Source organism: Equus asinus, chromosome 2, assembly GCF_041296235.1.
Source record: "Equus asinus isolate D_3611 breed Donkey chromosome 2, EquAss-T2T_v2, whole genome shotgun sequence".
Lineage (NCBI taxonomy): Eukaryota > Metazoa > Chordata > Mammalia > Perissodactyla > Equidae > Equus > Equus asinus.
Window position 1 is genome coordinate 90,490,224 of NC_091791.1, and position 15,904 is coordinate 90,506,127.

At 58.5% G+C, this 15,904-nt stretch overlaps 1 protein-coding gene across 2 annotated transcripts in view; it reads left to right on the forward strand.

The window, feature by feature from the left end:
* The first annotated feature begins 5,642 nt into the window (after positions 1 to 5,642).
* Positions 5,643 to 15,904, forward strand: part of GRID1 (glutamate ionotropic receptor delta type subunit 1) — a 677,925-nt gene continuing 667,663 nt past the window's right edge. For both annotated transcript variants that reach the window (XM_044759934.2, XM_044759928.2), the window contains exons 1-2: positions 5,643 to 5,861; positions 8,073 to 8,228. In XM_044759934.2, coding sequence (XP_044615869.1) covers positions 5,783 to 5,861; positions 8,073 to 8,228 — 235 coding nt within the window. In that variant the 5' untranslated portion in view covers positions 5,643 to 5,782. The remainder of the gene's footprint in view (positions 5,862 to 8,072; positions 8,229 to 15,904) is intronic.

Sequence of the window (15,904 nt, forward strand, 5' to 3'; positions counted from 1 at the left end):
AGGGCTGTGGCTGGTGACAGTGTGGGGGCCTGAGTTCTGCTCTGGGGACGACAGGCCAGGGTTCTGCACTCTGCCACTTGGTCCTCCCTGGGGAACTGAGTGCTCCCCCAAATGCAAAAATGGCAGAGTTGCAGGGCCCAGGGGCTGGGGCAAGAAGGGAGAAGCTCCCCCAGACTTTGTAGCTGGGAAGCAGGGACTCCAGGAAGCAACCTGGGAGGGATGGGGACAGCCTTCGGGCTCAGGGAGGGACTTTTTGGGGCTGTGGTTTTCAAACTCTCATTTAATGGACTCAGAGCATCCTTGTGCAAGACTGGCAGAAGTGAGGTGGGTCTACAGCCCCAGAAGCCCCGAGCCTCCTCTGAAGAACCTCCTACATCCAGGCTGGGGGATGCACACATGGAGGACCACTGCTTTAGGAGGAGGTTGGGACACAGGCTGCCCCAGGAGGCCTGGGACTGAGATGACAGCTCGTGAGGGTCCCTCCTCGGAGCCGAGCCTTTCTTCCCCTTTGCTGTCTGTTGGCATTTGGTGATGCCTTTGTGCAAACTCTGTCCTGCCTCTTCTAGGCTTCGGAGGGGCCTAAGGAAGGGATAGATCTTGCTGGACTCCGAGGGGCCGAGGGAGCCCTGGATGTCAGCATGGGAGCCCCAGACGGGCCTGAGGTGGGGTTTGGTCCTGCCACCCACCCTGCTCAGAGAGCCTGGGTCCAGGGACTGACCTCTGTGGTCCCAGCTTGCTTTGCAAAGGAAGCAACTCTTCACACAGTTAACTTTTTGGACTCCTTGGTTCTGAGGAGACTGAGCACCCTGTTCTGGGTCCCAGTTTCCTGACCGTATAATGGGGATCAAGAGGGCCGTGGGCACCTGCACGGTGCCATTGCCAGTGCCTGGAAAGGGTGCCTGGATGGGGCGTGAAGGCTGGGTGTGGGCAGGGCGGGGGCACCCCAGTGGTCCTGCCCTGGTGGCTCCAGCAAGGCAGGTGCAGGGAGGGACCCTCAGGCTCCCTCCTCCCACCCCCAACCTCGGAAAACCAAAGACTAAATGAATAGAACCCTGGAATAATAGAATGTGTGATGCAAAAGACTGCCTTGCTGGCCTGGGGAATCGGAAAGTCAAAACCCATGAGGCTAACCAAGATTGAAAATAAAATAAAAAATACGATAATATAAAAGAGGATCAAATAAAATAAATACAAGCTGAGGAACCGTAAAAGCGAGATGAAAAAGGTTGGCAAGCAGGGGTAAGGAAGACAAAGTAGGGATGGGCAATTAACACACAATGGAAGAGCCCAAGGGAAAGGATGGAACCTGCAAGAGAGAAGGGTGTTTGTTAAAAAGAGATAAACCCTGTGGGTCAAGGGAGGAAGGGAGCAGTGGGATTTTCTGAGCTCAGACCTGGCAGAGGGTGGGTTCCTTGGAGCCTATGGGCCGGGCTATGCCTGGGACTCAGGCTGCGGGGCTCCCTGCCCGGCTCCTCCTAAGAGGGTAGCTGACCCTCTGTGGGGGGCTGACCCCAGGATTTGGGTTGGCCTTCTGCTTGTGTACTTGGGAGAGTCCCGCAGGCTGGGCCTTGTTCTCTCTTGCCAGCCGTCACCTTCATGCAGGGCCTGGGCTGAACTGTCTAAGACATCGCGGGGGGCTCCGCATCGGGGAGGGAGGGAGAAAGGCAGGCTTCTAGGCTGCAGTATGGTGTCGAGTCTGGGGGCTCTGTAGGAGGAACAGGATTGGGGGGGTGCCTGTGCAGGGGTGCAGCAGCGATGGTTCTCCACTGAGCAGGCCATCTGCCTTTCTGGAATGACACAGCTTCAGGTCACAAGGATCGTGGCTTCCCAGTGGACCACTGGGGCCTCTCTTTGCCTTGACACGTCATCTGAAACTTTGGCGGCAAACTACTGGCTTCCAGGAGTGTTCCAGCTGAGATTCCTGAGGGCCTCAGTTTATCTTTGGGCCCCTCCTTCAGTTTCCTTGCGCGTAAAATGGAATACCATTTCACGGGTAAGATGTGGGTGCTGAGCACAGTGCCCGCACGTGGTGAATCCTAAATAAATGGAGTCAGAGTCAGTGTAATGGACGAGCTCTTTAGAAGAAGCAGCACCTGTAGTGGCTGAACTCTGTGCAAAAGACGGATTCATTGACTCAGCTTTAATTTCTTGAAAACACCTTTGTGTACTGAGGAGTAGCAACCCAGGAGGACTGAGTCCTGGGTCTGCCAGCAACTCACCTGGTTTCTTGGGCAAGTCACTCCTTTCTCTGAGCCTCAGTTTTCCTGTCTGTGAAATGGGTGTGCATCATGTGATCCAGACATTGCTGTCCTATTGTCTCCAGCCGGGTTATGGCAGTAGAGGCGAACTCGTTTATCAGGTAGAGTTGCTTCCCCAGAAGCCTGGTTTTGGGGGTGGGGGGCAGCATCGCAGTCTCGGAGGTTATCAAGGCTTAAAGGGACTAGGTTGGCCAGGATCAGTAAGTAATTAAGGGCTTGATAAGCCTGATAAAGCCCCCAGTAACAGCCAATGTCCCTGTAACATGGCAGTCCCAACTTCAGGTAGCAGAGAGAGTAACACAGTCTTGCCCAGAGGTGGGTGTGCACAGGGCTCCAGGGGTCTCTGGGCCTGCCTCACAGCTCTAGGAGAAATGGGACCTGTGTGCCCCTTGTGGCCAGGCAAGGGGTACCCAGGCCATTCCAGGGTGGCAGGGAAAACTGGCCTGGCTCAGGAGTGTGGCAGGATGAGCATTAGGAGGTGAGCATCTGGGGATGGTGAAGGACCTCTCAGTGTGGGAGATGAAGGGGGAGAGGTACCCAGGACAGGAGGTGAGGATGTCCCGGGTCCACAGCTTCCAGGGAGGTTCCAACCTAAGTTATAACCCTCAGGTTCCAAACCAGAGGGACCGCATCATCCAAACTGGAAACTGATAGAAGTCTTCCCAAAACTGTGTGTGGGGGCCAACTCCGCAACATAGTGGTTAAGTTCGCAGGCTCTGCTTCGGTGGCCCTGGGTTCATAGGTTCGGATCCCGGGCACGGACATAGCACCACTCATCAAGCCACACTGTGGCTTTTACGTCCTGCATAAAATAAAAGATTGGCACAGATGTTAACTCAGCAACAATCTTCCTCAAGCAAAAAGAGGAAGATTGGCAACAGGTGTTAGCTCAGGGCCACTCTTCCTCACCAAAAAAAAAAAAAAAAGAAGAAGAAGAAGAAGAAGACGAAGAAGAAGAACCTGAACAACACTGTGTGTGTTGGTTGGTTGCCTTCTTAATATTTGGAAAGGGGTCTTGAGGCTTGTTCTGGTGTGATCGTGCCCCCTCTCTCTAACATAACACACATCAAGAAAAAGTTCTAATAGGCTATAAGTATCACAGACCCCCTTTACTCACACACTGCATGGTCCCAAACAAGTGAGCTTGGGGATCCCTGATCCTGTGGCTCTTGACCTCAGGTTGGAGCCCCTACAGGATGACCACACCCTCCATCCTTCCAAGGTGGACACAGTGCCCAGAGGAACGAAATTGTCGTATAATAAAATCCATCCTTTATTTCCTTTCTCCCTACAAATTGTCAGTCAGTCAATGGTGGGATTTCAAAGGAATGACCACTGAGGACTGGGGGGGGGGGGGTCTGGAGAGGCTGGGTGGGGCATGTTTGACCATCCAAGTCCTCTAAGATGGCTTTCTTAAGGACCTGCATTTGTGTGGGCACCACACCCAGCCGAGCAGCCCAGCTCCTGCAGCCGTGGTCCTTCCTCTCTTCTTGGCCACTGGCCCCCTCATCCTGGAAGTCACTTTGCCTGCCTATGTGGTTCCCTGCAATTTCTTCATCCCAGCTTCTCTCCACCAGGCTGCCCCTGCCCAGCTGAGCCACCCCATCAGCCACTGCAAGGACTGCCTCACTGCTCCCCAAGCCTGCACCCGCCCCCTCTGCACAGCCTTCCCCCCACCTTTCTAAAGTAAAATTTGCCAGGGGTTCCTCCGAGGTTGGCAGCTTGAGACATACACACACATACACACACACACAGACACACACACTTCTTTTTCTTCCTGCCTTGGCTCGCCAACCAGCATTCAACGCCTGGAAGCTTCCCTTTCTCCTCCCTTGGGAACCCACACACAGCCTTTAGAACTGTCACCTCCTCCAGGAAGCCATCCTTGGCTCTTCCTCCCAGGCTGGATCAGAGCCCAGGACGCGCCTGTGCATACAGAGCTCATTCAAGGGCCCCGCCACATCTTTTAATGATCTGTTTAGGTGTCTGCTTCTCACCCTGAGCGGGGAGTTCCAGGCAGGATCTGTGGCAGAGCCTCTCCGAACCCCACGCGCCCAGCGCCTGGCGGGGACCTTGGGGCCGGGCCGACTGCAGGGTCAAGGGGCGCTCCCGGGCTTTCGGGAGCGCCCCCTTGCAAGAGGCTCTGCCGGGCGCGCCCAGACCGGGCGCCCGCGGAATCCCGGTGGGAAAGGCTCCGCGGTCTCACCGAAATCTTGGCTGTGCCACGTGGAGCCCAGTGCGGCTGGGACTCGGTGGTGGCGCGAGGGGGTGTGCGTCCGGCTTGCCACCTCCTCCCGGCTGGAGCCCAGACAGCTTAACGCCGCATCTGGTGGTGGCCGGCCGGGGGCGTGGGCCGGGCGGTGGAGGGAGCCCCGATCCGCGCCGGCGGCGAGGAGCGGGCTCTCCGCCCGGGCTCGCGCGCAAAGGCTCGGTGCAGACTCGGAGTCTAAACACGCGGCCGCTTGGAAGGCTCCTCACGTCCAGGCGCCGCGGGCACGGCTGCGCCGGTTTCCGGCCATGAATTGGGCTTCAGAGTCCCAGCCTCCCGCCCGACCCGCGGCAGAGCGCGGGGCCTCGGGGCGGGGGATGGGCACCCGCCGAGGGCCGCGCGGCCGGCTAGGGTTCGGGCCCCCGGCCCCGGCTCTGCTGGCGACGCTCGGCTGCAGCCGGTCCCCTCTGGCTCCCTTTCCATCCCGAGGCCTGGCTCAGCGCCCCGCCCCGTCTCTCCCAGCTACCCGCGGTCGGGCTCCGCGGGGGGCTCTCTCCCCGGGGCGGGGGCATGGCCCAAGGCGCTCGGGACCCCCCGAGGGCAGCCAGTGGCCGACGCTTTTCCCTCCTCCAGCCCCCAGCGAACCGGGGCCACGAGGCCCAGGGCGGCCGAGTCTCTGCGCGCCGCAGCCCCGGCCGGTCCCCGCCGCCGTGCCGGCCTCCGAGCGTCCCCCGGGCCGGGAGCGCGGAGCACCCGGCGCCCCCTCCGAGTCGCGAGCGGGCTAGCGCCGCGCGGCGAGGCTGAGGCTCCGCAGTCACGTGGTCCAGAGGAGGGCGGAGGGGAGGGAGGCGGGCAGGGAGGGGAGGGGGAGCGGAGCCGTGGGGGAGGGGGAGGGGAGGGGGCGTCCTCCGCAGTTCGCTCCTCGCCGGGGCTCAGACACACAGCGAGCCCGGAGCCGCCGCGCCGGCCCGGCCGCCGCCGCCACCGCCTCCGCCGCCTCCGAAGCCGCCCGAGCCGTGGGAAGCGCCGCCACCGCCGCCGCGGGCCGCCCCCGCCCCGCCGGCCTGGGCTCGGGCTGCCAGCGCCGCCGCAGCCGCCACCGGAGCGGGAGCGGGAGCCCGACCGCGCCGGGCTGGGCTGGGCTGGGCTGGGGCGGGCGCAGGGCGCAGGGGCGGGCGCGCGGGGGAAGACGCACGGGCGGGCTCGGCTCTCCCGGGGAGCGGCCCGGGACTGCACCGGGACCGGCGCCTCCCCGCTCCGCGCTGCCCTCGGCCTCGCCCCGGGCCCGGGCGGATGAGCCGCGCGCCGGGGGGACATGGAAGCGCTGACGCTGTGGCTTCTCCCCTGGATATGCCAGTGCGTGTCGGTGCGGGCCGACTCCATCATCCACATCGGTGAGCGCGGCGGGCGGCCGGGCCGAGGCTGGGCGGGGGCACCGGCGGCGTGGGGGGTGCGCGGCGTCCAAACTTGGAGGTTCCCCGGGTCGAGGGCCTCGGCGGGCGGTGCTCCCCCGAAGGGCCGCGCCGCTCCGCGGAGGGGCTGTGCACGGGCCGCGCCGCGCTTCCGCGGGCTCCTCGCCGCTCCCCGGGGCTCCAGTCCCCGCGCGGGGGCCCCGCGGCCTCTGCCGACACTTGGGGCCGCAGCTGCGGGGAACCCGGGGCTGGACGCGCATCCAGACCTGCGCCCCTGGAGGGGCCGTCGGCGGGCTCGGGCCAGCCCTTGCGCGCAGCTCACAGCAGCGGGGGGCAGGGGGCGGGCACGGCCCGGGGTCTCCCCAAGTTGGCAGGGCAGGATCAGAGAGGCCCGACTGGAACCCTGTGTGAATGTGGGTGGGTGGGTGTTGTCAGCGTGTGTCGCTGTGTGTGCGCGCCTGGGACCGTGTTGGTGTCGCTGCGAGAGGGCGTTGGGGTGTGTGAGGCCATCCGAGCCTGTGTTGGTGCGTGCACGACTGTCTGTCAGCCTGTTAGAGTGGACACAGTGCCTGCCTGTTCCCCCGGTGTGTGTCTGTGTATCTCTCGGTGTATGTGTGGGTGTGTGTTTATCTGGTTGTGGCCACCGCAGCCCCATCCCGGACAGTCCCAGAGTTTCCCGTGGTCCAAGTCTTGGGGGCCGGCAGACGGTCCGGGTGGTGGGAGCCGAGGCGAGAAGCGTGGGCGGCGGCGGGGGTGGGTGGGTGGGGAATGTGTGCGCGCGCTGAGCGGGAAGAGATGGATGGAAGGAGAGAGCCGACAGGGAAGATGAGCTAGAGGAGAGGAGGAGGGGGCGCGCGCAGGGGGAGTGTGTGGGACTTGGTAGCAGCATGCGCGGAATCCCGGGAAGTTAGGCCGGGTTGGGGGGCTGACAGCGGTTGCTTTGGGGGAGCCCTGCAGTCGCCTTTCCGGAAGTTAGGAAAGACCGGCGAGCACCGAGAAACTGGGGGTTGGGAGGCGTGAGAAGGCAGGGATAATGGGACCGGCGGGGATGGGGAGGGGTGGTGGGGGACTAGACTTGGGCTGAGTGAGCTGCATCGCCCCCCCGCAGGGGCCCGGGGCCAAACCCGCTTCCCGCCTGGTGCGGGTGGGGTTCTCGGGCCTCACGGTCAGCACTGCGGTTCTGGGTGTAACGTGGAACCGGGGCCTCTCCCCTCCCACCCAGCCCCCAGCTCGGGAGATCATCTAGCCCAGCCCTGGGACCGTGGGGGACCCTCCGGGCCTGGCGAGGGGAGGGGAACTCCAGAGTTGCCCAGGCTGTAGGGCCAGGCTCTGGCGAGTCGCACCGACCTCCGCTAGAAGCGCAGAGTCGGCCAAGGCTGTGCTAAGCGCGCAGAGGACCAGCTGGAGGCCGCCCTGGAGGGGCTGTTGGCGGTTCCAGAAGGCCCTCTCAAGAGCGCCTCTTTCTGGGCTCCTCAGCCCTGCCGGTCAGAAAGCAAGGGGTTTAGGGGACAGTCTTCCCCCTACCCCAACATACACGCAGGAAGAAGAAGTGGGGAGAGATGGAGAGCAGGAGGCGGAGCCCGGAGAGCCAGGCTGGGCAGCGCTGCGCGGGAGCGAGGCTGGGGTTGAGCCGCCGGTCATTTAAGGCCCCTGTGTAAGGGAGCCTTCTGGCGCAGGAAAGCCACTGTGGACCTGGCTGCTGAGCTCTACTCCGAGGGAGAGGCGCCGGCAGAAGGGATCATCATTCCATTTTGGAATTGGGGCGGGTGACACTGCCTTGTGGGGGAACTTTCTGGCTCCCGGGATGGGACTCAGGAGCCATGTCAGTGCATTTGGGTGCTGCCTGAGGCCACCCCAGCTTGGCTGGGTCCACTATGTGGGGCGTGGCTAGGACGTGAGGTGACTTGGTTGTGAGACGCGTGTGAGCTGGTGGAAGCATGTCAGCGTGCATGTGTAACTCACGTCAACTGTGTGTACCCGAGCACTGTGCGTGGGGGGCATATTCCCCTGCTGGGTGATGAGAGTGTTAAACTATCCTGTCAAGCTGAAACCTCAGTCCATAACTCCCACCACCTGGCCACCAGCTGTTCTGCCAGCACCATGACCCCAGGGCCAGCGAGGGGCTGGGGTGGGGTGGAGAGGGCGAGGGAGGAGCTCCGTTCTAGGCCTGGCTTGACCCTTCCTCTCCTCCAGGTGCCATCTTCGAGGAGAACGCGGCCAAGGACGACAGGGTGTTCCAGCTGGCCGTCTCCGACCTGAGCCTCAACGATGACATCCTGCAGAGCGAGAAGATCACCTACTCCATCAAGGTCATCGAGGCCAACAATCCGTTCCAGGCTGTGCAGGAAGGTGAGTGGCCGCGGCCTGCGAGGCGGCGCAGCAGGGGAGACCGGCGGGGTTGCGACGGCTCGGCTGCGCGGAGACCCCCGTGCGCTTGGGCAGCTGCGGTGCCATACACGGCGCGCGCGCCCTACCCGGCCCAGCAGAGAGGTGGCGCCGGGCCTGCTGTGTGCGGCGGGACTGGAGCGCAGAGCCTGTGAGCGCGGCGAGCCCGGCCCCTTGCGGGGTTGTGCGGCTCCTTTCCAGCTTGGTGGGCGCGGGTGTGCACCCGGCGCTGGCCGCGCAGGCGTGTGTGGCTCAGGGCCGTCTTTGTTTCTCGAGTGTCTGTGGGTGGGCGTGTCTGCGTTCCGGGTACTTGTGTCGTTGCACCTCCCCTGACCCCGAGGGGCCGGGGTCGTCTTCACTGCCAGCGGAGGAGCGCCCGGTGCCGGAGCGCGCCGCCTCCCCTCTCCTGAGCGCAGCCCAGTACGCGCGCATTTCGCGCCCTGCGGCCCCTCCGTGCCTGGGCCTCGGCGTCTCTCCGCCCGCGCTCCTCCTCTGGGTTTGGAAGAGCCGGTTTCTCTGTCGCTGTCCCCGCCGCGGGCGGAGGCGCCGCCGCCTGGGCCGGAGGTGGGCGCTGTTTGACCAGGAAAGGAGCCGAGATGGACCAGGCCCGGCTGCGGGCAAATCCTAGCCCGCGCCTGGGCCGCTGTGATCCGCAGCCTCAGCCTCGGGTCGGGACTGCGGGCGGGCGGGGTCAACAGGTGCGCGGCGGGGAGCTTCGCTTTTCTCTCCTCTCCCCTCTCCTTCCCTCCTCCCACCCAGCTCGCGGCTGGGCTCTGGAACCTGAGTTCCTCCCTCACACCACCTGCTTCCTGGTCAAGGCCTAAGGCTCTCTGCGCCCCTGACATCAGCCCAGCCCTGGTCCCTTTGCCTCTCTTCTGCCTTGCTGCCCATATCCATGGGTTGAACTCTGAGGCCCTCGCCCTGGAGTGCTGAGGATGGAGAGGCACGGCTGGTGGCACGGGATGCAGGGAGTCCTCCCAGGAGGAGCTGATGGGGCAGTGGGTGTAGGGAGGAGGGGGGCTGGCTGAGGGCTCCAGGCCAGCTGTCCCTCCCCGGGTCTGCTGGGCCCAGAGTCCCCTGCTGCCATGGATTATAGGTTGGCCGCAGGTCTCTTGGGTACCCGCAAGGATAGGGTGACTCAGAGAAGGCTCTGGTCTGGGTCCAGAAGGTGGAGCTGGGGAGACCTTTGTGCTGGAAGGGTTGTGCTTGGGAGTCACCTATTCCTGGGTGCAGCAGGGAGGGAGAAGGTCCAGCTCTGGGGCCTGAAGGTCCAAGGACGTCTTGAGGTGGTTGTTCAAGCTGGGGTCCTGAGTGTGTTTGTGGTGGTGGTGAGTGGGACGAGGCTGGTGTCGCCCATCATGGGAACTGCTGCCTCTAGCCTTGGCAGATGTCCGTTATCTGATGTCCAGTGGGGTACGAGGAGGAGGAATCCCTGTCCTACTTGGGTGGCTGGTTGTGTCTCACCAGCAGTCCCTGCACCCCCGTACCCCACCCTGGACTTCCTTTCTGTGTGCCCTCCTCACAACTCCTTGCAGGTGCATGCGGTGGGCTCCAGCCAGGCGAGGGCGGGGCCTCCTTAGGCAGGAGTGACCCTAATTGGGGTGGGGATCTAGGGTGACACAGACTTTTCCAGTTCCATGCCACACTTTTTACAACGCCTCCTGCTCCCTTGACACTGTCCCTGCAGACTTGTGTCTGTGGACGTTCGTTCTTTGTGTTGGGGAGCTGAGCACACAGAACACATAGTTCTTGCACCGGGGGGCTCACAGTGTGAGGGGACCCTGCCTGTGTTCCTTACGCCGGTTTGGCTCTCGACCATCTCTGTGGACATACCTTGCTTCCGCCGGCTCCCACCCTGCAGTGTGGGGTATTCCGTGCTCATTCATTTTGACCCTGAATGATGCCTGTCCACCCCCATCAGCAGTTCCCCAGGGACTGAAGATGATGCTCTTGCACAGGTGGCCGTCTCAGGTGGGCAATGCACGTGGGTAAACTGGGCAGCTGGGCCCTGTGGGACCTGGAGTGCGGGGGTCTGGAGAGGTCAACTCTGTTAAAAGGAGCAGCTGTTACACAGCTTCAGCTGATTTTGCCATTTGGGAATGAAAATCCTAGTGTTATAGATGTGCTCTTTTTTCTTTTTTTTTTTAAAGAGGAGCCCCTGATCTGGACTTAAATGTAAAATTTGATTTTTAACTGATGTCAACTAATCAAGCCATTTAAACAACACAGTACAAGCCAAACAACACATAGGTCTGGGCTGTTCAGCCCTCGAGCCCCAGTGTGTCTTTGTCCTGGAGGCACAAGGCTCCACCAGGGGCCTTTTCTGGTTGAGACTTTGCTTTCCTGGGTCTCAGTGTCTCTAATCGGGTAACTGGGAAAGTGTCCCAGGCTCTAAGGATGGCAGGCTGACAGTCTCAGAGGGTGTAAGAGTGAGTGTGTGTGTATGCCCAGGACTGGGGAGTGGGATTGTGATGGCTGACTGTTGTCCAGGTAAAGGGGATACTGGCCAGGTGTTGTGGCCTGTCTGCTGCCCAGAGAGTGTGTGCCGGGTAAAGCTGGCTTATGCTTGCAACTTCTGAGCCGTGTGGGCAGAAATCCACACTCTTATCTGTGACCTTGTGCAGCCCTTGGATGTGTACAAGGGATGGGAGGAGCCAGCCCCTGGAGGGAGGGTCTCGGGGAGTGCCCAGCAGTGCTCAGAGGCTCCTTCTCTTTAGCCTGGGGCTTGGCTGGGCAGGTGCTCAGCTGGCTGGGTGTCCTTCCTCCTGTGCTTTATGGGGTACTGTCCATCCCATGGCGTGGCTCTGCTTGACGGATGCCTTATCTCGCTCCTGGGTCCGGACAGTCATTGCACCAGGACACGGGTGGTAGACACAGTCTGGGTGGGAAAGGAAAAGACTCCCCGGGGAGTGGAAGTGACCAAGGGTGAAGGGCAAAGGCAGACTTGGCTTCAGTCTCCATCGTGGACTGGACCAGCTCCCACTGACCTCCCAGTGCATTTGGGGTTGAGGTGATGCTGCCCCTGTTTTGGCCTGAGAGGCAGCACCAGGCCAGGATATGAGCTTGGCTGCTGGAGCCCAGAAACCAGGTTCAAATCCCGTTTGCCTCACGTGCTGTGTGACCTCGGGGTCTCTCAGCTCTGCTCTGAGCTTCTGTTCCTGTTGCTGTTAAACGGAATAATCATAGTACTTGCCTCCTGGGATTATTGTGGGGGTTAAATGAGATGAGACATGTATGAATTGTCTGCAGGAGGCCTGCGATAGGTGTTCGGTAAACACGAATTCCCTCTCCGTTCCTTGACCCCACAGTGAATCCATCTCAGCTTCTCTTGAGGCTGTTGCTATTTTCAGCTGCATCATTTCTTAAGCTAGCGAATTCCTTGAGAGTGGACCCTAACTGACCTTTTCATTTCCAGCTTTTTATTTAACTTTTTCCCCCGATTATAAAAAAAAAATACATTGCTACAATGAAGCATGAATTAATTTAAAAATGTAAAAAAGAAAAAGGGCAGTGCATGCTCATTGTCTAAAATGTGGAAGGTGCAGAAAAGCATCACAGGACAGAACAAAATTGTTCTGAATCCTACCACTGTTATTTCCTTCTAGTCTTTTTTCCCCCACTGTATTTTATAAATGCCGAGAGCTCTCATTCTGTTCAGTCGTGTAACCTGCTTTTTTCATTTAACATATTATTGGCTTTTTCTGAAATCACTATAAAGTATTTGTAAACATTACTTTTAGCAGCTGCATATATTTTTCAATATTCAAAACAACTTATTTTTTTTTTAAATGGGATCATTTATGCTGAGATGTGCTCAAGTATTACTAAAGAAAACAAGAAAGTCTACTTTGATTCGTTGGTCCTGAGATTTATATGTACAATTTCTTCTGGCTGAATTTGTCCAAGCTCCTTACAAACTGCCTTTTAAGACAGTTGGTCAGTTTATGTGAAAGAATGGGTCACATTTAATGAAATATGTATTTGATGATGATTTAAAGTTAGCAAATGATAACACGGATGATATTTACATCTCTAAAACGTATCTTAGATTTAGTTGGCGAAGTCCATATTAGCAATAAGTGTGAAGATTTGTCTTCTAGGTACTAGGAAAGATCCTAATTTGTTAAAAAAAATTTCATAGTGTTTTAAAGTGCCTGCTCAAGTAGAAGACTGGATAAATGCATAAATGCATAAAAGGACTGGCTGAACGTGAGTCTGTTGCGTTCATAGTATTATCGTTTCCTGTAAGTAAAAGACTCAAGTTATTGGTTATGCTGTAGCTATATCTGTTATAGAGTGGAAAGATAACAATTTAGGGAAGAGGAAGCAAAAAGGAATGTATGCGAGGCAATATTCCTTATAGTTACAATAAGCACAAATGCATTTTAGGAAGACAAGGTAAAAATCACCCAAGTATAGCTTGGTGTTCACAGAATAAAACAAGGAAACAATGAAATAAATTGAGACTAAAGCACAGGGAGCTGGTCGATGGCCATCTGATGGTCTTGGTCAGTTTATACTGGTCACTCCTCGGTGGTCACCCTGCCCCTCATGTGCCATGCTGGTATATAAACGTGCTGCTAGATGGGCTCCCTCCCTGAGCTTTGATGCCTCTGGCATCTTCCTTAGCGTCCCTTCAGAAGGATGTGGTCACTGAGGCCGTATCCATGCAGCCCCTGCTGGCAGACCCACCCTTCTCTCTGGGAGCGACTTTATTGGTCCCTGGCCCAGAGACACTGTCAGGGTCTCCCTGAGTGGGATGTTAGTGTCATTAAAGATGCCTGTCGGCCTACCACCATCATTCCCGTCCACTCAGCGGCATTATTTTTCTCTTGGTGCTGAAACAAATTTTGCTGTAAACTTAGCTGGTTGAAAATGGAAGTTTATCATCTTACAGTTCTGCAGGTCAGAAGCCTGCCATGAGTCTCCCTGGGCTAAAATCGGGGTGTCAGCAGTGCTGGTTCCTTCCGGAGGCTCCAGGAGCCTCCAGGGTCCAGAGGCCGCCTGCCTTCCTCTGCTCCTGGGCCCCCTTCCTCCATCTTCACAGCCAGCAGGGGTGGGCGGGGTCCTTCTCACAGCCCTTCCGTCCTCACACCTCCCCCTCCATCTCTGACTCTTCTGCCTCCCTCTTCCCAGGACCCTTGTGATTCCACTGGGCCCCCTGGATCCGCCAGGATAATCTCCTTATCTTAAAGTTAGCTCATTAGCAATCTTCATTCCATCTGCAACCTCATGTCCTTGCCATGAAGCCTAATATAGTCACACTTCTGGGGTTTGGGATGTGGATGTCTCTATGGGCCATTATTTTGCTATCCCGTTGGCACACCTGTCGGTGCCTGTCGAAGCCAGTGCATGTTGTCCACTTTCTTCTACATGGATGACTGCCCTCTTGCTCGCTGGGTAGCACCCTCTCATCTTAGCCAGACCTGCTAGAGTTACTTGGGACGCACGGCCATGTTTCCGTATCTACTAACTCGCTTTGGAGATGCACGCTGTAAGGCTGCACGCCTCCCAAGACTTCCCTGTGTTCTCCAGTGACACACCGTCTTCCTCCCCTGGGCGCGGAACCTGCTTGTGCCTAAGGAAGTGCCTAGAGGAATCTGCTTCTTGAGTAGTCTGACTGTAAGTTGGTGCCACCATGCAGGCCCATGGCCTCAGTTTTCTGCCGGGGCAGGTTCTTCGAACCCCCCTCCTCCCCTCGTCCTCCACCCTGCCCACCTCCAGCCCAAGGTGGGGCCCCTGCACAGGTCAGCCTTAATTGCCTGCCACACAGAGCTCTTGTGGCTCCCCCAGGGGCTGCTGCCAGCGATGCTTTAGGCTGGAAGATGGCCGTGGCCACGGCTGTAGGTGCTGATGGCTCCTCGCTAGAGTTGGGCTGGGGACGGGGAACCATCTAGTCCCCCCTCGGGACTCCTCGCAAGCCTGTGGCTGTGAATGGAATGACTTCCATTTTCCCTTAGCTGAACTCACAGGCTTCAGAGTTCTCCATCATTCTAGGCTCACTCCTGTGTGTGCACACACATGCATGCACACACATGTACACACACACTTTCTCACTTTATAGATGATGCTCCTGTCCTACCACGGCCTCATATTTTGGAGTCTAGAGGCTCCCTTTTAGTCTCCCTATTGCCATGGCCTTGCCCCCCACATTGGGAGGCTGGGCTTAACTGGCTGTGAACAGATGGCGTGTCACGCCAGGTGTGTGGGCAAGAGGCCAGGGGTCTAGGAGACACTTATCCTCGTGCTGCCTCTGAGCTGCCCCTGTTCCCATTCCAGGTGACGTGGGAACTTGAACAACCTCCCAGTCTCAAGCTGCATGTTGGGCCATTTCTCCAGATTTTTCTTGGAAGACAGCTAAGGCTGTCCCTTAGCACTCAGACCCACATCTTGGAAGGGCGGACAGATTCTTTCCAAATTCTTGTAGTGACCAGGTCAAGATCCCTTAGTCTTGTCTCCCCTGCAGCCATCTTCCCTCTTTGCTTGGCCTTTTCACTACCCAGAAAGTGCTGTCATCTAAAAACTTGGAACATTCAGTCTGCACTGCTTGTTCCCAGATCATTACTAAGCTGGTCTGACCCCAGCTGTGAATCCCTTTGGACTTGGCTAACCAGGGGAGTGCCTGTTTCCTCCTACCCATTGGTTTTGCTCCATGATTCCCTTTGTATCAGTCAGGATAGACCGAGTTATGCTGCAGTAACAAACACCCCTAAATCTCAGTGGTTTAACATCACAAAATGTTATCTCCTGCTCATGCTGTGTGTCCATCCTTGGTCAGCTTGGAGCTTGGCTCAGCATGGTGGCTCAGTTTGAATATTGCTAGTTGCTGTGCCAGAGGGAAAGAGAGCTGGGGCTGGGGAGGAGCTTAGCCCGCACGTGACATGCATCACTTCTGCTTATGACTTATTGGCTGAAACTAGTCATGTGGTCCCAGCCGGTCCTAAGGATCCAGGAAGCACAGTCCTATGATGCACCCAGAAGGGAGAGACCTGGAAATATTTGGTGAACTACCCAAATACCTACTACCCTCTCTGTGTCCGAACAGTCCCCTCATTGCCTTGGTGACTTGTTAAAATGACAACAGCAACAAAGAAACAGAAAGCCAAAACACCTGTAGGTGCTGGATCCTGGTGGGTCCTAATCCTTGGCTCCCATCACTTCCCCTTTGCCCACTCACTTACTGTCCCTCTGCTCCAGAAAGCTCTGGGCAGCCCTTTGGTGTGGTGGGAAGTCAGGAACCTGGGTCCCCAGCCCTGGCTCCCTGTGGCCCTGTTCCTCCCACAGGCTCCCCCTGCCTGTGCCCCATGGCCTCCTCGCCCTGCCTTCCCACACAGCAGCAGCCCTCTCTCTTGCTATGGAGACGGCCTCTTTCTTGAGGGGTCTGGCCTCTGACAGGCATGGGGCCCAGGAAGGTGCTGGGTCCTCCAAGGCCTTCCTCCTCACCTGAAAACAGCCAGTTTCCTGGCTGATGGCTGTGGGTCGGGAAGAGAAAGACCCAGGTCCTTCCTTCAGGCCTGAAGTGCAGGCAGGTGGCTGGGAGTGATTAGATGGCCCCCTTCTATCTGTTTCTGGGCCCAAGTGGTGGGCGGGGCAGGCTCCAGTGGGTGAGGCCAACGGCTGCCCGCTGGGGGCCCAGCTTG